This window comes from Symphalangus syndactylus, chromosome 13 (assembly GCF_028878055.3).
Source record: "Symphalangus syndactylus isolate Jambi chromosome 13, NHGRI_mSymSyn1-v2.1_pri, whole genome shotgun sequence".
Taxonomy (NCBI): domain Eukaryota; kingdom Metazoa; phylum Chordata; class Mammalia; order Primates; family Hylobatidae; genus Symphalangus; species Symphalangus syndactylus.
This window is the reverse complement of record NC_072435.2, coordinates 105865955-105891671: the sequence shown is the minus strand read 5'-3', so window position 1 is coordinate 105891671 and position 25717 is coordinate 105865955. Positions and strand designations below refer to the sequence as shown.

General features: G+C 42.6%; 1 protein-coding gene across 3 annotated transcripts in view; it reads right to left on the bottom strand.

The window, feature by feature from the left end:
- The window catches only part of ATP2A2 (ATPase sarcoplasmic/endoplasmic reticulum Ca2+ transporting 2), a 73492-nt gene that overhangs the window by 22553 nt on the left and 25222 nt on the right, over positions 1–25717 (bottom strand). For all 3 annotated transcript variants that reach the window (XM_055236364.2, XM_063614434.1, XM_055236363.2), the window contains exons 6-8: positions 6292–6372; positions 2866–2951; positions 1292–1756 (exon numbers count right to left, since the gene is read on the bottom strand). In XM_055236364.2, the coding sequence (XP_055092339.1) occupies positions 1292–1756; positions 2866–2951; positions 6292–6372 (632 nt within the window). The remainder of the gene's footprint in view (positions 1–1291; positions 1757–2865; positions 2952–6291; positions 6373–25717) is intronic.

Genomic DNA, 25717 nt, shown 5'->3' with positions numbered 1-25717 from the left:
AGGTTCCACATCCACGGTCAACTAAACAGCAGATGGAAAAATAACTGCATCTGTACTGAACATGTACATTTTTTTCTTGTCATTATTCCCTAAACAACACAGTTTAACTACTTACATATCATTTATAATACTATGTTAAGTATTGTAAGTAATCTGGAGATGATTTCAAGTATACAGGAGGATGAACAAGGTTATATGCAAGTACTGAAGCATTTCATTTCAGAGACTTGAGCATCTGCAGAGTTTGGTATCTGAGGGAGGTCCTGGACCCAATCTCCAATGAATACCGAGAGATGACTATCTACTTTTTAGGAAAAAGCATGCTTCATTCAACGTGTGATAGAAAAACCAATTAGGACTTCAGGTAGGGAGGTTAACTAGCAGCTTTCTCTAGAACTTGTCTGTTAACATACACCTAGAGACAGAGGATCAGGAAAATTAGAAAGGAGGCTGAGTGTGGTGGCTCATGCTTGTAAGCCCAGCTCTTTGGGAGGCCAAGGCAGGAGGATCACTTGAGCCCAGGAATTCAAGACCAGCCTGGTGACATAGTGAGAACCTGCCTCTACAAAAAATAAAAAATTAGTGGGGCATGGTGGCATGCACTTGTAGTTGCAGCTACTTGTAAGGCTGGGGTGGGAGGACTTGAGCCTGGGAGGTTGAGGCTGTAAGTGAGCCACAGCTGTGTCACTGCACACTAGCCTGGGCAACAGAGTGAGACCTTGTCTTTTTTCTTTTCTTTGGAGATGGAGTCTTGCTTGTCACCCAGGATTGAGTGCAGTGGCGTGATCTTGGCTCACTGCAACCTCCGCCGCCCAGGTTCAAGCAATTCTCCTGTCTCAGCACTCAGTAGCTGGGACTACAGGTGCACGCCACCACACTCAGCTAATTTTTGTCTTTTTAGTAGAGACAGGGTTTCACCATATTGGTCAGGTTGGTCTCAGACTCCTGACCTCAGGTGATCCACCCGCCTCGGCCTCTCAAAGTGCTGGCATTACAGGCGTGAGCCACTGCACCCAGCTTTTTTTTTTTTTTAAATTAAAGGAAAATATAATTTCTCTAATTGTCTTACATCTAATACAAGTATACCAGCCATGCAGACATCCTGTATTTTGTGAAAGTTTTAGGAATTAAATGATTAGATCCTCTCAAATATTAGAAATTAAGCTCAGACTATACACACAGCCCACAGAAAGGTATGAAATTACAAATCAAAAGTTTTGATGGCATGAAGGCATATTGGTAGGATGAACAAAGAACCACGACAGGGAGTATTCTAAATTACTCCTCTTACCCTGCAGACCGACATCTGGTTTGTTGTAAGTGTACCAGTCTTGTCCGAGCAGATAACAGAAGTACAACCAAGGGTTTCCACAGACGGGAGGCTTCGAACAATGGCATTTTTCTTTGCCATTCTGCGAGTTCCAAGAGCCAGGCAGGTGGTAATGACTGCAGGCAGACCTTCAGGAATGGCTGCTACAGCCAGGGCCACTGCAATTTTAAAGTAGTAAATAGCACCTCTGATCCAGGACCCTCCATGAACCGGGTCATTGAAGTGCCCAATATTTATGATCCAGACTGCAATGCAAATAAGGGAGATGACTTTGGAAAGCTGTTCCCCAAATTCATCTAGTTTTTGCTGAAGGGGTGTTCTCTCCTGTTCTGTTGCCACCATTTCATCCCGGATCTTGCCAATTTCAGTGTTAACTCCAGTTGCTACCACCACTCCCATAGCTTTCCCAGCAGCAATGTTTGTACCCTAGGACAGAAGTAGAGAACTGGTCACAAGATGAATACCACATCCCAACTTAAATACCAATGCTGGATTTTGACTAGGGCACCCAGATTCTCAACACATTCTACTAGGTCTTCCATTGGCTACTGTTCAAGCAACCAGCCATACAACTGTGACAACAAGCAGTGCTCCATGTGGTACTTACTTATGCCAGGCAGCTAGCTCTGTACTGACCCACCTAGATTTCTATTTGAGCCCGGCTTGCAGACCATCTTCAAGCAGTGCTCTTAACCCCTCTGTGTTCCCAATTTTTCAAACTCGTATAGTTCAACTCTAAGCATTCTCCACTTCTGGCTCCAACAACTCAAGGCCCCTACTTTTCTCACTGTAATAGGAACGGCAACTAGCCCCATGGGCTATCTTGAGAACTGCTACTCATGTGACAGGGTCCAAAAACCAAAGAAATCAAGTGTAAGCAGTCTCTCCCATGCCACTTTAATTCCTAGTGTTATAAGAGAAGGACATGGCTTCACTATTTTCAGGGTACCTCTATTTACTTACTATGGGTAGTAGTCAGGCTCTCATACAAACCCACAAATGTCCCCAACTTAAAATCATTACAGATTCCAAACCAAAAATCCATGCATTTCCTCACTATTCAAAAAATTTTTCCCATCAACAGAAAAAGTGAAAGAGTAAAATGAACATTCATATACTTTGCACCTAGACTCACCATTATTAATGGTTTGCCATGTATGCTTTCTCTCTCTCTCTAAACACACACCTTTTTATTGTGAACCACATACAAATAGCAGCTGTCATCTACATCATTTTGAAAATACCCTTTATTGGCTAAGGCTTTTCCAAACAAATCTACTTTTCAACTATGTTTGCAGGTAAGAGTTTGAAGATGTATGAGCTGGTCATTTTTTTTTTGGTCCCCCAAAACTCGCCAATTAAAAGACCTAAGTCACACGTTATGTTACTGCCATATTCTGACAGCTAAGACTGACCATGAAAAGTGTGATTATCCTTTAGAATGATAGCCAGTGATGGTTGGCAGTGAAAAACATAACATTTGATTAGGCTTTGGAAATGTCTGTAAATAAAAACACACTTCATAAAGTACTTACAGAAAACAGCATGTTCTTTTTATCTTGGTTGACAGCTCGTGGGTCAGGGACGGGATCAGTGTGCTTGATGACAGAGACGGATTCACCTAAGCGGGTTGTGAGACAGAAAAAACAGATCTCTGCGACCCACACCAAGAACCTAGAACCTCTCATTCATGCCCACCCATTACCACTCTTGGGATACTGTCAGTGTGAGAAAAGGGGCAAAAGGCCCAATTCACTCAAAGGAGGTAAGCTGGGAAAATTTAGTAATGGAAATTAATACCAGAACAAAGGGTGTCAGGATAAAAATCAACACAATTCCAAAATAAAAAAGTGAATTTTCAAGTAGAATCCCCACTGATTATTTTCTGGAGTAACTATTCAAATTAATTTATTTTTCAGTAATCATTTTATACTGATACTGTGACTGTATTATTTACATATATTTGTTGTATACTTTAATAAATACTTTAACATATATACTGATACTTTTTTTTTTTCGAGACAGAGGTCTTGCTCTATCACCCGGGCTGGTGCCATGGCACGATCACAACTCACTACAGCCTCAACTTCCCAGGCTCAAGCAATCTTCCCAACTTGGCTTCCTGAATAGCTGGGATTACAGGCACCCAATACCATGCCGGGTTAATTTTTTTGGTATTTTTTTGTAGAGATGACGTTTTACCATGTTGCCCAGGGTGGTCTCCAACTCGTGGACTCCAACAATTTGCTCATCTTGGCCTCCCCAAAGTGCTGGAATTACAGGTGTGGGCCACCACATCTGGCTATACTCTGAAGTAGCAATTATCAAGTGTACTGGAAAGATCGCATGGTAAATAAAGAACTACTTTTTTTTTTTTTTTTTTTTTTTGAGACAGAGTCTTGCTTTGTTGCCCAGGCTGGAATCCAGTGGCACAATCTCGGCTTACTGAAACCTCTGCCTCCCAGGCAATTCTCCAGCTTCAGCCTCCCGAGTAGCTGGGATTACTGGCATGTGCCACCATGCCCAGCTAATTTTTGTATTTTTAGTAGAGACGGGTTTTGCTATGTTGGCCGAGGCTGGTCTCAAACTCCTGACCTCAGGTGATCCACCCACCTCGGCCACCCAAAGTGCTGGGATTACAGGCCTAAGCCACCGTGCCCAGCTGATTTCAATTTAAAAATCATGTCATAGATATATAATTAGGGTCAATCTGAGTAAAATATGTCTCTAAATGTTACTTTAAGTTACAGGCAGCAAACTTCACTCTCAATATTTGACCAAAAAAATTGGTTCCACAAGTTAGCCAAAAACTACATTATGATTTCTTAATGAAAGAAAGATATATTTGAGAACCTCTATGAAGTTTAAATTTTTTTTTTTAATTTTTAAAGTTTTTTATTATAGGCTGGGTGTGATGACTTATGTCTGTAATCCCAGCACTTTGGGGGGTTAAGGCGGGCGATCACTTCAGGTCAGGAGGTCAAGACCAGCCTCGCCAACATGGCAAAACCCTATCTCTACTAAAAATACAATTAGCCAGGTGTGATGGTGTGTGCCTGTAATTTCAGCTACTAGGGAGGCTGAGGCATGAGAATTACTTGAACCCCGCAAGCAGAGGTTGCACTGAGCTGAGATCGTGCCACTGGGTGACACAGTGCAACTGTCTTTAAAAAGAAAAAAAAGTTTTTCATTATAGAGACTATAATTGCTCTCTCAAACTCTTGGCCACAAGTGATCCTACTGCCTCAGCCTCCCAAAGTCCTGAAATTACAGGCATGAGCCACCGTGACCAGCCTAAAAAGTTTTTAAATGCCTGTAATCCCAGCACTTTGAGAGGCCAAGGCAGGCGGATCATGAGATCAGGAGTTCGAGACCAGCCTGACCAACACAGTGAAACCCCATCTCTACTAAAAAAATAAGCTGGGCATGGTGGCACACGCCTATAATCCCAGACACTCAGGTGGCTAAGGCAGGAGAATAGCTTGAATCCAGGAGGCAGAAGTTGCAGTGAGCTGAGATTGTGGCACTACACTACAGCCTGGGCAACAGAGAGAGACTCTGCCTCAAAAAAAAAAAAAAAAAAAAAAAAAAAGTTTTTAAATGGCAACTATGTCTTTAGGGCACATTATGAGAATTTCACACAAATAATCCAACCATTTCCCCAACATTTTACGGCTTAATTGGTCTCCAGCTTGTTGTTGCTAATGAGAGTTTTAATAAGTAAGCTATTTATAAAGAAACAATACCAAAAAAAATAGAGCCCAGGTTACTCACATCACTGTCTCCATGACATTAGTTGCTTTTCAAAATTGATAATCAGATAAATCGTGAGAGCCTTTAGACTTTATATTTACTCACTATTTAATCCAAGTTAGCATTGTATTTAAAGTTAATTCTTCTGACAAACTTACTTCCAGTTAGTATGAACCCTCCACCCTAGATTGTGCTTTTATCACACAAAAACGGGAAAATGTTTCAAACAATTGTGCAAATTCCAGGTAGTACAATTTTCATCTCTTACGGGGGCTAACTTTTGTTAATCGTGTATTTGGATATTGTAAAGATTGATGCAACATTAGCACTCCTCCAATGAAAAAAACTACAGCACTGGAGTCTATTTTTCTTGCCTAGAAAAAGGACATCGAATAAGTAATTTGCTTTCCACAAAACAGACAACAATTCAACCTTAAGATTACTACCTATGGTAATGAACAAATTACAACTTTTTTTTTTTTTTTTTTTTTTGGAGACAGAGTCTTGCTCTGTCCCCCAGGCTGGAGTGCAGAGGCACAAGCATGGCTCACTGTAGCCTTGACCTGGGCACAAGTGATCTTTTCACCCAGCCTCCTGAGTAGCTGGGATTACAGGCCTGGTTAATTTTTGTATTTTTTGTAGATATGGGGTTTTGCAATGTTGCCCAGGCCGGTCTTTAACTCCTGGGCTCAAGCCATCTGTCCGCCTCAGCATCCCAAAGTGCTGGAATTACAAGCATGAGCCACCGTGCCCAGCCATTTTGTTTTGTTTTTAAATCATGCCTTTAAAACCATATCAGCAGCCAGGTGCAGTGGTTCACGCCTATAATCCCAGCACTCTGGGAGGCCGAGGCAGGTGGATCACCTGAGGTCAGGAGTTTAAGACCAGCCTGACCAACAAGGTGAAACCCCGTCTCTAATAAAAATACAAAAATTAGCTGGGCATGGTGGCAGGAGCCTGTAGTCCCAGCTACTCGGGAGGCTGAGACAGGAGAACTGCCTGAACCTGAGAGGCAGAGGTTGCAGTGAGCCGCAATCACGCCACTGCACTCAAGCCTGGGCAATGGAGTGAGACTGAAGCACTAAGAAATAAGTATCTTAGGATTAAGATGGGATACCATAAAGGGACAGTGAGGCAAGAGCCAACTCTATTGGCATGGGATATGAGAAGGTCTTCAGAAATTCAGTGACCTAATATATCATATTTACCTGTGAGAATTGACTGGTCAACTCTTAGTGTGGTAGATTTGATGGAAGTTAACCTTATATCAGCAGGAACTTTGTCACCAACTAATTAGGAGAAAAAAAAGGCAGCTGAAATGAGCAACTTTTACAACTATGCTATCTAAAGATGAATTTGTCTTCAAATCAATTTTTAAAGAAAATAAATGATCTGCATATAACACCAATACATAAAATTCTGTTAAAGCAAGCAAAGTGATCAACCTATCTTGGGGTCATAAAAAACTTTAGATGGATTCAAGATTTGATTTAGGAAGGAAGAGAATGAGGCTTAAGGAAACCTAACTACATTATTCTAAGAAGTTTTGCTCTGTATCTTCAGACAGGCCTTCAAGCTTTCACTTTAAAGAATACTTTTCTAGTTAGCAATAAGTAAAAGGCTTACTACATATATACAAGGCACAGCAAAGAGAATAAAGTTGTATATGCCATAATTCATTCCATCAAAAAGGCTAACTTGTGAACAGGAAGCAAATGGCCCCCTTTAAAAAGATATTCAATTAACGAAACACATGGCAAATGCAAAATAAAACTACACAGTAACACCACTTTTTTTTTTTTTGAGACAGGGTCTTGCTCTGTCACCCAGGATGTAGAGATCAGTGGGGCAATCACAGCTCACTGCACCCTTGACCTCCCACCAGCTTCCCAAGCAGAAGGACTACAGGTGCACACCACCTGGGCAACAAAGCTAGTCTCCATCTCAAAAAGTAAAATAAAATAAAATGTTTACTTCCAAGTTAGTCTTAGCTCTTTCACTGTTTCAAACCCTTTGATATGCTCGTATAACACGTAATTAATTCATACTAAAACGACAACTTCCAATGGTATAAAGAAACACCTCTGGGAAGGTGTAGCAAACTAGTAACATTGGACAGCTGGGGCATATATCCTTTGATACTTTTTGAAATATCAATTAATGGGAGGCTGAGGCAGGAGAATGGCGTGAACCCGGGAGGCAGAGCTTGCAGTGAGCTGAGATCGCGCCACTGCACTCCAGCCTGGGCGACAGAGCAAGACTCCGTCTCATAAAAAGAAATATCAATTAAATGAATAATAAACTTCTTGCATAACCTGAACATCTTTAAGTCAACTGAGTCTTCTTTCCTAGGCCAAGTTCCTTTAATAGCTCTTAAAGGGCCCAAATCTCAGCCCCTTTCCTTGATGTATATAAAGTGAAATGCCACAACATAGCCCAAGTAACAGAGAAAGCCATGCACCTTGAGAATGGTGTTCCAGCCCTCTGCTGGTATTCAAATATTGCTGAATGGGTGCACAATCACATGAAGCAGCTGGACATTAAAACAGCTGTCCATTAATCCCAACACTTTGGGAGGCTAAGGCAGGAGGATCACTCGAAGCCAGGAGCTCGAGACCAGCCTGGCCAACATGGCGAAAACCCATCTCTACTAGAAATATAAAAAATTAGCCGGGAGGAATGGTGGTGTGCCTGTAGTCTCAGCTACTGAGACGGTTGCAGCGAGCCGGAATTCACACCACTACATTCCAGCTTTGGAAACAGAGCGAGACTTTGTCTCAAAACAACAACAGTAACAACAAAACAGCTGTCTGTGATTTTCTGAAAGATAATTAAGGTGGTTTTGTAAGTCTTAGGCAAGGGCAGCTGCAAATTACATAAGCAAATCTCCCATACTTGCAGATGGCATTTTTAAGTCAAATCATTTTTCAGACTTACTCTCTATACTGAACTGCATGTTACCAGTCATATACAAAATGGTAAAATAGCACTCCTGTCCAAGAAGTAAACACTGAATTTCTTATTTTTTATTTTCTTTTCAGAGACAGAGTCTTGCTCTGTCGCCCAGACTGGAGTGCAGTGGCATGATCTCAGCTCACTGCAACCTCCACCTCCCGGGTTCAAGCGATTCCCCTGCCTCAGCCTCCTGAGTAGCCGGGACTACAGGCGTGCACCACCACAACCGGCTTAATTTTTGTATTTTTAGTAGAGACAAGGTTTCACTACGTTAGCCAGGCTGATCTCAAACTCCTGACCTCAGGCAATCCACCTGCCTTGGCCTCCCAAAATGCTGAGATTACAGGTGTGAGCCACTGCACCTGGCCAACACTGAACTTCTTAAACCTTCAAATTAGTTCTGATTTTTCTCCACTTCGGAGCTTAAGTTCAGGGAGAATATGGTTTAATTTTTTAATTTGAGTGCATAAAAACAACGCTATAGCCTAAGTAAGCAATGTGGTCACAAGGTGGCACAGAGTTTGTCAATATATAATCTCAAGAGGCAAAGATCACCCTTGCATTTGACTGCAGGGACACACAAGCTAAGGTGAAATTCCTGCTGGAAATGCTTATGCAATGAACGGCAATATTCAGACTGAATCAACGAGAACCTTTCATTTTAATATAATTCTGCTCTAACTACATTGAAGAGAGTACATCTAACAGATGATTTACGACCACAAAGTAACTATATTCTAAACTTTAGTGGTCTTTAACAGCCAACACGCCCTATACTGCACTATTTCTGCCTGTCATGATTAACCTGATCCTACATGCCCTCGAACATTTCAAAAAGAGGACAAGTGCAATGATGAATATTATGACCCTGAATGGAAAATTTATTTCCAAATGTTCCTTTGGTGTCTGAGGATTTGATTTACGTCAATGTCATGATCCTACGAAGTAGAAGACTTCTGTCCAATATGAGATAGCGGTCGTCAATCTATAAGCACTATTTTATTTCTGCATTGTAACTGCTGAACACAGACTTAAACAATTCAATATATAAACCCTAGCTCATACTCTCACATACTTGACAAATTTTAAAAGGCCAACAAATCTCATATTTAAATTGAGTACAACGTACAAGAGGATGCAAAAGCAATGTTTTGGCATGTATTTTGCTGTGTTTCAGTGGAAGCTCGGAGGATTTGAAATAAATAGAAAATGTATTTTTCAGTAAGAAATACCAAGGTTAAATTTCCTGGGTAACACTGCCAACATATTGCAGGTTGAGTATCCCTTACCCAAAACGCTTGGAAACAGAATTTTAAAATTAAAATTGAGTGTTTGATTTATATTCTTACTGTTGAACATCTCTACACAAAAAACCCAAAATCTGAAATGCTCCAATAAGTATTTCCCTTGAGCATCATATGTTGGTGCTCAAAAAGTTTCTGATCTTTGAGCTTTTCAGATTAGGGATATCCAATCGTTATCTAACAGTATTAGGTAGGACCAATACTAAATATATATATTTAGTATATATACACACTGTATTTAGTAATGGTCCTACCTAACACTAATAGATACACCTACAGGACCAACAGGTAGTACAGGACTATAGGTCTTACCTATTGGTCCTATAGTATAAATATACAATACATGTAGTATATATTTATTATATACAGTATTAATATATAATATACTATATATTATGTATATGAAAGATTATATTTATACCGGCATTATAAGGAAACCAACATGTACTCTTTCCCTTTATAAAGGTCTACTAAAATATATGAAAGGTGTTTTTTCGCCATGCAGAAATTGTATTGATACACATTTAACTTTTGGCCAAATACTGAGGAATATCTTAAATGTCAAATGCTAGAGGAACAAATGTCAAATGCCTGGGAAGCCCTTAAAAACTGACCACAGCTGTTCTAAATGTTCCCATCTTACAACTTCCATTCTAATCAAGTGGCAATTAAATATTTAGAAACTACAGGAAGAGTTATCTGGAGGTCTTTTACAGGTTCTTTAAGAGTACTGATTAAATGCATTTGGAGTGGGGTCTAGGAATCCACATTTTTTTTTTTTTTTTTTTTCATTTTTTATTCTCACAGACAGGGTCTCACTCTGTCACCCAGGCTGGAGTACACTGGCGTGATCACAGTGAACTGCAGCCTTGAACTCCTGGGCTCAAGTCATCTTCCCACCTCAGCCTCCCAAGTAGCTAGGACTACTGACATGTGCCACTGCACTAGGCTAATTTTAAAATTAAGAATCCGTATTTTTAAAAAGGTTTTACAAATACACTAGAAAAATTAATGCAAGAGAAAAAAATGCAATAGCTAGGGTCATGGATCCTATGAACAGCTTTTCTGTTGTGCTGTTTCTCATCTATCAGGCGCACCAACTTGAAGCTAAAAAGCTCCAAAGCCTCCCAACACTTGGGAAATGTGCTACCTTAGAGTTTCTATGTTTAATTGGCTTATATTAGAAACTGATCTTTGTAGAAAGATACTGAAGAAACATAAATCCAAAAAACCTGCCATAGACTGGGCACGGTGGCTTACGCCTGTAATCCCAGAACTTTGGGAAGCTGAGACAGGCAGATCACCTGAGGTCAGGAGTTCAAGACCAGCCTGGCCAACATGGTGAAACCCCGTCTCTACTAAAAATACAAAAATAAGCCGGGTGTGGTGGTGGGTACCTGCAATCCCAGCTATTTGGGAGGCTAAAGCAAGATTACCGCTTGAGCCCGGAGGTGGAGGCTGCAGTGAGCCGAAGTTGCGCCACTCCAGCCTGCGTGAAAGGGCGAGACTCCATCTCAAAAACAAACCAACCAATCTCCCATATTCTAGTATTTTCTTAGCTAGAAGGACCATCACATCACCTTGACCAACCAATGTCCTCTTCATTTTATGCACAGGAACTCAGGCTAGGGAGTAAAAGGAGCCTTCTCTAAGGAAGCTCAGTTAATGAAAACCTTTGTTTAACTTGCTGCGTGACTGTTACATTCCTTTTGTTGATATGAGAGTCAATTTAGGGTTGACTCTATTAGGAAAACAGGTTCTTAGAGTTAAAAGGTCCATGAAAGTAAAGGTCCACTGAATACTTTTCAAGTGAAGACACAACAATTTCCCTTTGTCTGGAGAGGCTTCTGTGAATTTCAGACAAAGGATTTTGTGCATGAAGAGCAGGCAAGGCTGTTCCGATGATCACATCCTGTAACATTTCCCTGGTGAGGCATGTCAATGCCCTTAGGGCAAGTGGTAGTGGAAAATTCTTACTCTTGCCAAAGGGATGCTCTGCAATTTTTTCTTCCAAATGTTTTTCTCTGACTCTTTGGGTGGAGGTAGGTATAATAAAAGAATAAACTCTGAATTACCTTCCATTTAACATCTGACACCTTTCAAATTCAGCTCTTGAAAATCCACAGCTCTTTAATTTGCTATTACAATAAAGATTTCCTACCTGAACAAAATCCTCACAGTATACTTGAAGTAGGGTTACCAAGAGTGCAAGTAAGAGTTCATTAAATTATCAGTTTGCCACATTTTAGAACTCCATGCAAACGTTTATAAGCCATGATACTTAAACATTATTTGTACCACTTATGTCAAATATAAATACTGATGGTTATAACTACCATTATTCAAGCCGGGTATGGTGGCTCACGCCTGTGATCCCAGCACTTTGGGAGGCCGAGGCGGACGAAGCACTTGAATTCAGGAGTTTGAGACCAGCCTGGCCAACATGGTGAAACTCCGTCTCTACTAAAAATATAAAAATTAGCCTGCCATGGTGGCAGGCGCCTATAATCGTAGCTACTTGGGAGGCTGAGGTTGCAGTGAGCTGAGATTGCGCCACTGCACTCCAGCCTGGGTGACACAGTGAGACTCCATCTCTAAAAAACCCAAACAAACCAAAAACCAGCATTATTTTTTTAAAAAATCCTTTTTATTAATCAATTTTATTATGCATTTTAAAAACCTAATTTACTGTGGCAAACACCAGTTATTAAAATCTTTTATAAGAAAAACACTATGTAAGACCAGAAATTACCTTCTAAATACCACTATTGTTTTTGAATCTAAATGGCTCCTAGGAAACTCAAGCCATAACAGATTTATCTTAAACTACTTAAACATTTAACTGATTCAAACATTTTCACCGTGTTTCCAATTTGAGTCATAAATTTTGTAGTTTTAGCACAGACTGAATGAAATTCTTCATTTGAGAAGTTCTATTTGACTACTTTAAACTACTTCCAGGCCTCACGGTGAACAGGGAAGGAACATTACACAATACCATATTATACTACTATGGTTTGCTCCCAATCTGTTTCTTAGACAGTACTGTCTTTAAAATGGCAAATGTGATCTCCTGCTGTTTTAAAATCTTTCAACAGCTTCTTTGGCATCCCAACCCGGGCTTATAACAGCCTCCACGACCCAAGTGCTGTTTGCCTCTCACCCTCTCACCTCCCTCTGAGCATCACACACTATGCTCTTCAGTTCCTCTAACTTGTTTCTGGGCCTTCACATACCCTTTCTTCTCCCATAAATAGTAAGGCTTTCCTCTAACTCCCAGATTAGGCTGGCATCCCTCACTGTGTGCCCACAGAGCATCCTGTCCTTTCCTTACACTCACATGGTCTTCAAGACTCTTCCCCACTAAAACCAAAAGCTCCATAAAGGCAGAGTCACTCAAACATCACTGATTTCCTGGCCCTACCACTATACCTGGCACACAGTGGGTGTCAAATAAAATATCTGTCAATGAATAAAGTACTTGGCACACATATTTCCTTTAGTATACACGTATCAAAAGACTTCTAATTACCAAGTTGAAGAACATGACAAAGCTAGAAACAATAAAAAATCAGGGTCCAAAGAGATAACAGCTTTGGTTAAGCTAAATGAGGTTCAATAATGGTAGTTGCTTAAGTTCTACGTTTAGACTAAAACCAAAATAATCTATGCCAGTAAAAGTCTAGAAATTTAGGAATGGGGGGATGGGAAGAACACCTGAGAAAGACTGTGGTTTTAGCTGGTAGAGTAATTAAGGCTGCCAAAGAAGTTTCCATAGACTGTCAGAAGACAAAAAATGTCTAGAATGACAACCAGACTCCATTTACATAACTGCATTCAATCTGGGTACCAAAGAGAACTACCAAGATGGTAAAGCGTTTGAAACAAATGCTAAGACTAACTTGGAAATAAACATTTTATTTTATTTTACTTTTTGAGATGGAGACTAGCTTTGTTGCCCAGGCTGGAGTGCAGTGGCATGATCTCAGCTCGCTGTAACCTCCACCTCCCAGGTTCAAGCGATTTTTCTGCCTCAGCCTCCTGAGTAGCTGGGATTACAGGTGCCCACCACCACACCCAGCTAATCTTGTTTGTTTGAGATGGAGTCTTGCTCTGTCGCCCAGGCTGGAGTGCAGTGGCATGATCTCAGCTCACTGCAACCCCCTCCTCCCGGGTTCAAGCAATTCTCCTGCCTCCCTCCCAAGTACCTGGGACTACAGGCATGCACCAACGTGGCCAGCTAATTTTTGTATTTTTAGTAGAGATGGGGTTTCAACAGGTTGGCCAGGCTGGTCTCGAACTCCCAACCTCAAGTGATCCACCCACCTTGGCCTCCCAAAATGCTGGGATTACAGGCGTGAGCCACCGCACTCGGCCAAAAATAAAAATTTTAGGATACACTATACTGCTAACATTTAACAGTCCTAGTGAGAGGTGACAGCGTGCTGGCAGTCCTCACAGCCCTCGGCGCCTCCTCTGCCTGGGCTCCCACTTTGGTGGCACTTGTGGAGCCCCTCAGCCCACTGCTGCACTGTGGGAGCCCCTTTCTGGGCTAGCCAAGGCGGGAGCCAGCTCCCTCAGCTTGCAGGGAGGTGTGGAGGGAGAGGCGCGAGCAGTAACTGGGGCTGCGTGCGGGGCTTGCGGGCCAGCTGGAGTTCCAGGTGGGCGTGGGCTTGGCGGGCCCCGCACTCGGAGCAGCTGGCCGGCCGGGCAATGAGGGACTTAGCACCGGGGCCAGCGGCTGTGGAGGGTGTACTGGGTCCCCACAGCAGTGCCAGACCAACGGCGCTGCGCTCGATTTCTCTCCAGGCCTTAGCTGCCTTCCCGCGGGGCAGGCCTTGGGACTGCAGCCTGCCATGCCTGAGCCTTCCCCCGCCTCCATGGGCTCCTGTGCAGCCCGAGCCTCCCCGACAAGCGCCACCCCCTGCTCCACAGCGCCCAGTCCCATCAACCACCCAAGGGCTGAGGAGTGCGAGCGCACGGTGTGGGACTGGCAGGCAGCTCCATCTGCAGCCCTGGTGCAGGATCCACTGGGTGAAGCCAGCTGGGCTCCTGAGTCCGGTGGAGATGTGGAGAACCTTTATGTCTAGCTCAGGGATTGTAAATACACCAATCAGCACCCTGTGTCTAGCTCAGGTTCTGTGAATGCACCAATTGACACTGTATCTAGCTGCTCTGGTGGGGCCTTGGAGAACCTTTATGTCTAGCTCAAGGATTGTAAATACACCAATCAGCACCCTGTGTCTAGCTCAGGGTTTGTGAGTGCACCAATCGACACTCTGTATCTAGCTGCTCTGGTGGGGCCTTGGAGAACCTTTGTGTCAATACTCTGTATCTAACTGATCTGATGGGGACGTGGAGAACCTTCATGTTTAGCTCAGGGATTGTAAACGCACCAATCAGCGCCCTGGCAAAACAGACCACTCGGCTCTACCAATCAGCAGGACGTGGGTGGGGCCAGTTAAGAGAATAAAAGCAGGCTGCCCGAGCCAGCAGTGGCAACCTGCTCCGGTCCCCTTCCACAATGTGGAAGCTTTGTTCTTTCACTCTTTTCAATAAATCTTGCTACTGCTCACTCTTTGGGTCCACACTGCTTTTATGAGCTGTAACACTCACCGCGAAGGTCTGCAGCTTCACTCCTGAGCCAGCGAGACCACGAACCCACCAGAGGGAAGAAACTCCGAACACATCTGAACATCAGAAGCAACAAACTCCGGACACGCCGCCTTTAAGAACTGTAACACTCACCGCGAGGGTCCGTGGCTTCATTCTTGAAGTCAGTGAGACCAAAAACCCACCAATTCCGGACACACTAGTACTGCCACCAACTGCCACATGCTCCTGGATAAGTTGCAAACTCTTGAGTTTTAGTCTTCTCATCCCCTAAAATAAGGTTTCATAAGCTCCCCTCCAGATCTAAACTGGTGATAAATCAGATTTCTATGTGGCCCCAAATTAAAAAGCTAACATACAGAACAGACAAAATATATTTTAGCTCACAAGGAATATTTTATAATGAACTGACTAAAAAAATGACATTGGTCATTAAGCAAGCAAGTTTCCAGTTACTAGAGTTATCGGGGGTAGAAAGGTAACCCATTCATTAGATGTTGCAGAAGCAACCATGCACTAAGCAATGTTAGAGTACTCCAGCCTATCTACCAACAGAGATTTTTATCACAAAAGAAAAAGGTGCGTTTAAAAGGTCAAACACCATTCTTCTTCCCCTCTTTCAACAGATATATATATAGTTAACAGTATATCGCCGGGCGCGGTGGCTCATGCCTGTAATCCCAGCACTTTGGGAGGCTGAGGTAGGCAGATCACAAAGTCAGGAGATCGAGATCATCCTGGCTAACATGGTGAAACCCCGTCTCTACTAAAAATACAAAAAATTAGCCGGGCGTGGTGGTGGGTGCCTGTGGTCCCAACTACTCAGGAGGCTGAGGCAGGAGAATGGCATGAACCTGGGAGGCGGAGCTTGCAGTGAGCTGAGATCGCGCCACTGCACTCCAGCCTGGGCGACAGAGTGAGACTCCATTTCAAAAAAAAAAAAAAAAAAAAAAAAAGGTGTATCTTCTGGATTTTCTGGACATCTCTTTATGTATAACATTCACTAAAACGTCACTAAAACAGTATTAGACCTTTTATATTTATACATACCTGTCTCATTTAAAAAAGTGGCTGTACAGTAATAATAAACAGTGAAATTTTGAGACTATTATTTCTAGACCAGGTACTGCTGGAAGAGCTTCACAGGTTACTAATTTAATCTTCACAAATCTAAGGAAGGATCTATTATCTTTACTCCCTCCCTGTTTATAGATGAGGAAAATGAGGCACTAAAAGGTACTTGTTCAAGGTCACAGTATTTCACAACCATACCATGAACTAAATGAATCATCCTCTATTTTTATGGCTATCTAGTTATTTCTAACATTTCCTTTTACGGTGTTACAGGGTTAATATCTTTGTCTATATCTTTTACTTTTGCATACAAATGTATACTCCCACCAAGTTTATGTCCCTCCTGTTTCCCCATTCTCTCAATCTTGTATTTTTCTGGCACTGGTAATCTCAAGCCCTTTGTTTTACTTTTTTTTCTCTTTTTTTGAGACGGAGTTTCACTCTTGCTGCCCAGGCTGGATATCAGCTCACCGCAACCTCTGCCTCCTGGGTTCAAGTCATTCTCCTGCCTCAGCCTCCCGAGTAGTTGGGATTACAGGCAAGCGCCACCATGCCCAACTAATTTTGAATTTTTAGTAGAGATAGCGTTTCTCCATGTTGGTCAGGCTAGTCAAACTCCTGACCTCAGGTGATCCACCCACCTCGGCCTCCAAAGTGCTGAGATTACAGGCGTGAACCACTGCATCCAGCCGCCAAGCCCTTGGTTTTCAAAAGTTCCATTATCGGCCGAGCACAGTGGCTCATGCCTGTAATCCCAACACTTTGGGAGGCTGAGGGTGGGTGGATCTCTTGAGGTCAGGAGTTCGAGACCAGCCTGGCCAACATGGTGAAACCCCGTCTCTACTAAAAAAAAAAAAATACAAAACAGCCAGGTGGCGTGGTGCACACCTGTAATCCCAGCTAATGGGAAAGCTGAGACAGAAGAATCGCTTGAACCCAGGAGGCGGAGGTTCCAGTGGTCCAAGATTGCACCACTGCTCTCCAGCCTGGATGACAGAGCCGAGACTTTGTCTCAAAAAAAAAAAAAAAAAAAAAAAAAATCCATTATCTTTTAATATAAAAGTTGGTCACAGTTAAATCTGCCACTCTAGGTGGTTTGGTGTTAATGCTTAGGAAAGGTGGTTCCCATGGCCAGCAGCAGCGGCTCACGCCTGTAATCCCAGCACTTTGGGAGGCGGAGGCGGGCAGATCACGAGGGTCAGTAGATCGAGACCATCCTGGCTAACACAGTGAAACCCCATCTCTACTAAAATATACAAAAAATTAGCCGGACGTTGTGGTGGGCACCTCTAGTCCCAGCTAACGGGGAGGCTGAGGCAGGAGAATGGCGTGAACCCAGGAGGCGGAGCTTGCAGTGAGCCGAAATCATGCCACTGCACTCCAGCCTGGGCAACAGAGTGACTTCGTCTCAAAAAAAAAAATAAAAGGAAAGGTGGTTCCCAAACCACATGGTTTCTTCTCCTTTTTCCAAAATCTTCATCTCAGTAGCAAGAATGAAAAGGTTGGCACTTCCTGGTACTGTGACTACTGCTGAATCATGGGGAGTAGAGAGGAGGTGATTACAGGAAATCAGGAAGGAAATGCTAGCCCCATGAAATCAGGTCAGGCTTCAAGATCAACTGGCCCATCATGGTCTGATGATTGAGGAGATCTCTCATTTCTCACAGTTCTTAATGTCTTAGCTATTCTGACAGTGCTCAGGGGCTCTCGAACTCAAAAACTCTCTGCTTCTAATTCATCTATGCTGATTTTTGTTTTAGACTATTTTGCTCCTCTGCTTATCCATTTTCTAGTGTAATAATTTATACCTTGGCTTTGGAAACAGAGGTATAGCTTCCGGGATTTACAGAACAACTAAAACAATTTTTTTTTTTTTTTTTGCAACAGTGTCTCGCTCTGTCCCTCAGGCTGGAATGCAGTTGTGCAATCTAGGCTCACTGCAGCTTCCATCTCCTGGGTTCAGGCGATTCTCGTGCCTCAGTCACCCAAGTAGCTAGGATTACAGGCACCCACCACCACACCGGGGTAAATTTTTGTATTTTTAGTGAAGATGGGATTTCACAGTGTTGGCCAGGCTGGTCTCGAACTCCTGGGCTCAAATGATCCGCCTGCCTCGGCCTCCTAAATTGCTGGGATTACAGGCATGAGCCACCATGCCCGGCCTGTACTTTAGTTTTTAAAACCAAATAACTAGAATCCTGAGGTGGACTTTCTGAGGAGGAGGACAAATGAACCTCCTGAAGTTGCACACAAGATTTTCAATATATGTTTTTGGGCAAGAAAGTCCATAAATTTCATTAATTCTCACAGGGACTGTGATCTAGAAACGATTAAGATCTGCTCTAGAGCCTTGCTACTCAAATTATTGACCTGGGAGCTTATTAGAAATGCAGAATAATCAGGCCCCATTTCAGACTGAACCAATCAAAACATATATTTTAACAAAATCCCCAGGTAATTCCTACACTCATGAAGTTAGAGAAACATTGATTTAAGCAGTGTGCAAAATCTTAAGGCTCCCCACCCCCCGACCTTTTTTTGGGAGACAGAGTTTTACTCTGTCTCACTCTGTCACCCAGGCTGGAGTGTACTGGCACAATCTGAGCTCACTGCAGCCTTGACCTCCCAGGCTCAAGTGATCCTCCCACCTCAGCCTCCCGAGAAGCAGGGACTACAGGAGCACGCCACCATACCCAGCAAATTTTCATTTTTTAATTTTTTTAGAGACGGGGTCTTTCCATGTTGCCCAGGCTGGTCTCAAACTCCTGAGCTCAAGTAAACCTCCTGCCTCAGCCTCCCAAAGTGCTGGCGTGAGCCACGGTGCCCAGCCTCACTATACAAGTTTTAAAACTTTTTTTGTAAAGACAAGGTCTCAATATGTTGCCCAGGCTGGTCTCAAACTCCTGGGCTCAAGTGATCCTCCTGCCATGGCCTCCCAAAATGCTAGGATTGCAGGGATAAGCCACTGCACCCAGCCAACACTTTTTTTTTTTTTAAACAATTCTCTTTTTATATTTTACAAAAGACTTTGGTACAGAGATTGTTGTGGCCCACAAAGCCCAAAATATTGGCTGGATGCTATAGCTCACATCCATAGTCCCAGCATATATATATATATTTTTTGAGATGGAGTCTCGCTCTGTCCCCCAGGCTGGAGTGCAGTGGCGCAATCTTGGCTCACTGCAACCTCTGCCCCCTGGGTTCAAGTAATTCTCCTGCCTCGGACTCCCGAGCAGCTGGGATTACGGGCACCTGCCACTGCACCCGGCTAATTTTTGTATTTTTAGGAGAGACAGGGGTTTCACCATCTTGGCCAGGCTGGTCTTGAACTTCTGACCTTGTGATCCACCCATCTTGGCCTCCCAAAGACCTGGGATTACAGGCTAAGGCAAGAGGATCACCTGAGGCCAGGAGTTCAAGACCAGCCCGAGTGACACAGTGAGACCTCGTGTCTATAAACAAATGAACCAACCAACCAATCCACAAAGATAGTATGCCAACTCCTCTGCTCTACAGCAGACTGACTACTCTGTTTTGTGTTAAAGAGCATTCAAATGTTTAAAGCCAGTCAATTCCAACCCCAACAGCTTTCTGAAAGCAAAAAAAAGTCCACATGGACTCATGGCCATATTATCTAAATCACACTTTTTAGAGCAAGAAAGCTCCTTAAAACAGTACTCCAATTACCTAATTCTGCAGAGGTTAATGTACATAGTCCAATGTCATGCAGAACTAGGATCATAATCCAGGTTCTTATATGAATCCAGTCATCTATTTCACAACTCTGCCTTTTACTCAACTGCTTCAAAGGCAGTTTATACTTGCTACTAAATCTCAGTACTGCATGTTGACGGCCTGAAGTAAAAGTTTCCTTCCTTTAAATTGAAAGTTTTCTTCCTTTAAATTGCTGTCAAGTTTAACAATTATTTTTATTCCCGAGTAAATCTTGAAATTGCTGGCACCCTGTTGGCTATTAAGTCTTCATTTTAGGAAATAAAATTATCAATTTCTGTACAAGTGCTAAAGCAAATGCAATTTTATGTTAAGATTGTGTCACTTCCACTACTTACATAATCTTAAAAGATGATTTGCTCCAGAGGATATACTACAAGACAGAAGTCATCTGAGGATATTTATTTCCTAGTGCTATTCCTCAACCCTGGGTTACCAAGATACGTAAAGTTTGTTTTAAACAACACTGAAAACAGTGTTCTTAAGAAGTCAATAAATAACCCCTGGGACATATACTAGAAGCCCCAAAATTCTAAAACTAAGACTTCTGGCTGGGAATGGTGGCTCATGCCTGTAATCCCAGCACTTTGGGAGGCCAAGGGAAGAGGATCCCTTGAGCCCAGGAGTTTGAGACTAGCCTGGGTAATACAGGGAGACCTTGTCACAAAAAAACACCCCATAAAACCATGGCCGGGCATGGTGGTTCATGCCTGTAATCCCAGCACTTTGGGAGGCCAAGGGAGGCAGATCACTTGAGGTCAGGAGTTCGAGACCAGTCTGGCCAACATGGTAAAATCTCATCTCTACTTTAAAAAAAGAAAAGAAAAAAGAAAACAGAAACGACTTAGGCTATTATAGATAGCTTTGATTCACTTTCATAATGTCAGCAGATGACACAGAAAGCTTAAAAACAATGATGTTCATTTCTCATAAGATTATGTACAACTTTACTACTTTTGGTTTCCATCCGTCCAGAGAAGTATTTTCTCGGCCTTAAGATAATGCAGAATTTACTGTGGCTTCATAAGACGTGAACATGTGGGTCACTTTCTCTCTTTTTTTTTTTTGAGTCAGGGTCTCACTCTGTTGCCCATGCTGGAGTGCAGTGGCTTAATTTCAGCTCACTGCTGCAGCCTCAACCTCCTGGGCTCAGGTGATCCTCCCGCCTCAGCTTTTCAAGTAGTTGGGACTACAGGTGCGCACCACCACGCCTAGCTAATTTTTGTATTTTTTGTAGGGATGGGGTTTTACTATGTTGCCCAGGCTGGTCTCGAACTCCTAGACTCAAGTGATCTGCATGCCTTGGCCACCCCCAAAGTGCTGAGATTACAGGCATGAGCCACTGAGCACAGACTATGTGTGGGTTATTTTCTCCATGTTTTTATTTGCCCTATCAATTTCATTTGGCTCTTGTGTTCTAGATACTTAAGACTCACATTAGCATTTGCTATGTATGCTTACCTAATTTCTCTTTGGAATGATTACCTGGTATAGCAACATATAAAATTTAGTTTCCTGGCTGGGCACGGTGGCTCACACCTGTAATTCCAGCACTTTGGGAGGCCGAGGCGGGCGGATCACTTGAGGCCAGGAGTTTGAGACCAGCCTGGCCAACATGGTGAAACCCTGTCTCTACTAAAAATATGAAAATTAGCCGGGTGTGGTGGCGGACACTTGTAATCCCTGCTACTAGGGAGGCTGAGGCAGGAGAATCGCTTGAACCCAGGAGGCGGAGGTTGCAGTGAGCTGAGATCACGCCTTTGCACTCCTGCCTGGGCGACAGAGCGAGATTCTGTCTCAAAAAAAAAAAAATTAGTTTCCTTAAACTCTCTCTCCATATCTCCCTCAAAAAATCATCTATTCCAGTTTAGTCTTTGAAAAGTTCAGCCAGAACCATCCTACCAGATACCTTCCAAAAGCTGACAAAGAATTTTAAAGTCAGGAGATGACCCTTACATTCCAAACAGTGACTACAAAAAGGTCTGTTCCTTTCTGCAAATATCAAAATCGTTAAGTCAGTACTTTTTTATTTTCAGCTTCAAATTAGTTTTCAACATTCTCCAGTTTTCCAACACATCTGAAAGACCTCTTCACATCCAATTTCATAATGTAAATGAAAATATAAAAGTCACCATGTCTAAAAGCACAATTTATGCCATTTAGTCTTTCAGGCTACGCAAATAGTACTTCAACTGACAAGAAAAAATTCAAAATTAAAGTTCACTCTATAGTTTTCACAAAACTGAATTATCAGGCTAAATGCTAGATTGCACGGTCAATTTGATTACTAATTCTAAGAGGTAGAAGTTTAAAAGGCTCAACATGTATAGTCTTAATAAAATAAATACCTATTTATCTGGCCCAGGTTACGTAGTCACGGTATGCTTTTCCAAAATGTTCCATATAGTAGTTGTAAATGCCTTAGAATTATATCTTACCCAATTCAATGACCTGCTGGTCCTAGTAACCCAGCAAACTATCATTTCTGATTTGGATATAAGTTTACAAACACCATGAGAGGTCACCAGCGCATACTGACAACCTAAATATTACAACTGTTAACTAGGCTTCCTCGACATGATAAAGGGCACCCGCCTATGAGACCTACACCTATGTCACACTTCACTGTGAAGGACTGGATGGTTTCCACTATGATCAGTAAGAAAAGGATGTCTGCTCTTGGTACTTCAATGTTGTATTGGAGATTCTAACCAGGGCAATTAGGCAAGAAATAAAGGGCATCCAGACTGGAGAGAAGTAAAAACATTTTCATTTGCAAATGCATGATCTTGTATACAGAAAATCTTAAGGAACCCATAAAAACTATTAAAACTAACTAATGAGTTCAGCAAGATTGCAAACTACAAGATCAATACATAAAAAACAACTGTATTTCTACACGTTAGCAAAGAACAATCTGAAAATGAAATTGAAAAAAGAATTCCTAACTCAAGGCAAATTAAAGACTTAAATGTAAGGCCTCAAACTGTAAATATCCTACAGTTTAAAGAAAACCTAGGAAATACTCTTCTCAACACTGCCCTAAGCAAAGAACTTATGACTAAGCCTCAAAAGCAAATGGAACAAATAACTTGACAATTGGGACCTAGTTAAACGAAACAGTTTCTGCACAGCAGAAGAAATCTATCAACAGAGTAAGCTGACAACCTACAGAATGGGAGAAAATAATTGCAAACCATGCTCTCAACAAAGGACTAATATCCAGAATCTGTAAGGAACTTAAATCCACACACACAAAAAAGATACCACTGTTGAAAAGTGGGCAAAGGGTATGAAAAGACACTTCTCAAAAGACAACAATCAAGTAGTCAACAAACATACAAAAAAATGCTCAACATCACTAGTAGAGAGATGCAAATCAAAACCACAATGAGATGTCATCTCACACCAGTCAGAGTGACTACTATTACTGGGCATGGTGGCTCACGCTTGTAATCCCAGCACTTTGGGAAGCTGAGGTGGGAGGATCACTGGAGCCCAGGAATTCAAGACTAGCCAGGGCAACATAGTAAGACCTCATCTCTACGAAAAAATTTTAAAATTAGCCTGTCATAGTGGTGTGTGCCTACAGTCCCAGCTAACTGGGAAGGCTCAGGTGGGAGGGTCACTAGAGCCTGGAAAGCCATGGCTGCAATGAGCTATAATCATGCCACTGCGTTCCAGCCTGGGCAACAGACTGAGACCCTGCCTCAAAAAAACAAAAAGAAAAGAAAAAAGAAAAAAAAAGGCGGGGGGAACACTTACACACTGCTGGTAAGAATGTAAACTAGTTCAGCCCCCGTGGAAAGCTGTTTGGAGATTTCTCAAGAAACTAAAAACAGAATGACCACTCAACCCAGCAATCCCATTACTGGGTATATATCCCAAGAAAAAGAAACTGTGGCCAGGCGTGGTGGCTCACGCCTGTAATCTCAGTACTTTCGGAGGCCAAGGTGGGTGAATCACAAGAAGGCTGAGGTGGGAGGATGGCCTGAACTCACAGGAGGCTGAAGTGGGAGGATGGCTTGAGCTCGGGAGGTGGAGGTTGCACCGAGCCGAAATCGCACCACTGCACTCCAGCCTGGGCGACAGAGTGAGACCCTATCTCAAAAATAAATGTGGTATATATACACCATGCGATACTACGCAGCCATGCAAAAGAATGAAATCATGTCTTTTCCAGGGAAACGGATGCAGCCAGAGACCATTATCCTAAGTGAGTTAACCCGGAAAACCAAATACTGTCTGTTCTCGCTTGTAAGTGGGAGCTAAACACTGGGTACGCATAGCCATTAAGATGGGAACAATAAACACTGGGCACTCCAAAAAGTGGGAGGGAAAGAGGGGCAAGGGCTGAAAAACTATCTGTGAAGTACTATACTCATCATCTGGATGACAGGATCAGTAGAAGCCCAAACCTCAGCATCACACATTATATCCACGTAACAGACCTGCACATGTACCTTGAATCTAAAAATTTTAATTAAAAATAAATATCACCAGGCCGGGCGCGGTGGCTCACACCCAGCACTTTGGGAGGCTGAGGCGGGCGGATCACGAGGTCAGGAGATCGAGACCATCCTGGCTAACATGGTAAAACCCTGTGTCTACTAAAAATACAAAAAAATTAGCCGGGCGTGGTGGCAGGCGCCTGTGGTCCCAGCTACTCGGGAGACTGAGCTTGCAGTGAGCAGAGATCATGCCAATGCACTCCAGCCTGTCATAGTGGTGAAAGAGCAAGACTCCATCTCAAAAAATAAATAAATAAATAAATAAATAAATAAATAAATAAATATCACCAATAGGCCAATTTCAAGTTACAAAAAATGATTCCAATTACAAATATTTTCCCCCAAAAAACCAATGCAATGCTTAATTAACAAAAGAAGCACAAGACTTGAACACTGACAACTAGTGTTGAAAGAAATGACAGACCTTAAAAAAAAAAAAAAAAAGGAAAGACATCCCTATGCTCATGGATCCAAAGACTTGATATTATGACCATATTTCCCAAACTCATCTATAGATACAACACACTTCTTACTGAAAATACCAGCTTGCTTTTTGCAGAAATTGACAAGCAAATCTTAAAAATTTATACGTAAATGTAAGGAACCCAGAATGCCCCAAATTATCTTAAAGAAACAAAGTTACACTCCCAAGTATCCAATTTCAAAAAATACAAAACGACAGCTAGCTATCAAGACATTATGGTACTGTCCTAGGGACAGAGATCAATGGAGTAAGAATAGAGTCTAGAAATACATCCTTGCATTTGTAAATTAATTTTTCACAAAGGTTCCAGGACAAATTAGTGAAGAAGTCTTTTCAACAAATGTTGCTGAGACAACTGAATATCCACATGCAAAAGAAAGCAGCTGGACCTCCTACCTCACACCATAGTTTTTGTTGTTGTTGCTGTTTTTAAAGAGACAAGGTCTTGCTTTGTTGCCTAGGGTGGAGGACAGTGGCAGGATCACAGCAGCTCACTGCAGCCTCCAACTCTTGGGCTCAAGTTATCTTCGTACCTCTGTCTCCTGAGTAGTGGGACTACAGGCCTGTACCACCTTGCCTGACTAATTTAGAAGTGTTTTTTCCTAGGCTGGGCATGGTGGCTCTTGCCTATAATTGCAGCACTTTGAGAGGCCGAGGCAGGCGGATCACTTGAAGTCAGGAGTTCAAGACCAGCCTGGCCAACATGGTGAAACCCCGTCTCTACTAAAAATACAAAAATTAGCTGAGTGTGGTGGCGTGCACCTGTAATCCCAGCTACTCGGGAGGCTGAGGCGGGAGAATCGCTTGAACCCAGGAGGCGGAGGTTGCACTGAGCCGAGATCATGCCACTCACTGCCCTCCAGCCTGGACAACAGAGCAAGACTCCGTCTCAAAGAAAAAAAAAAAGTGGTTTTTCCTGCCTCAGCCTCCCAAAGTGCTAGGATCATATAGGTATGAGCCA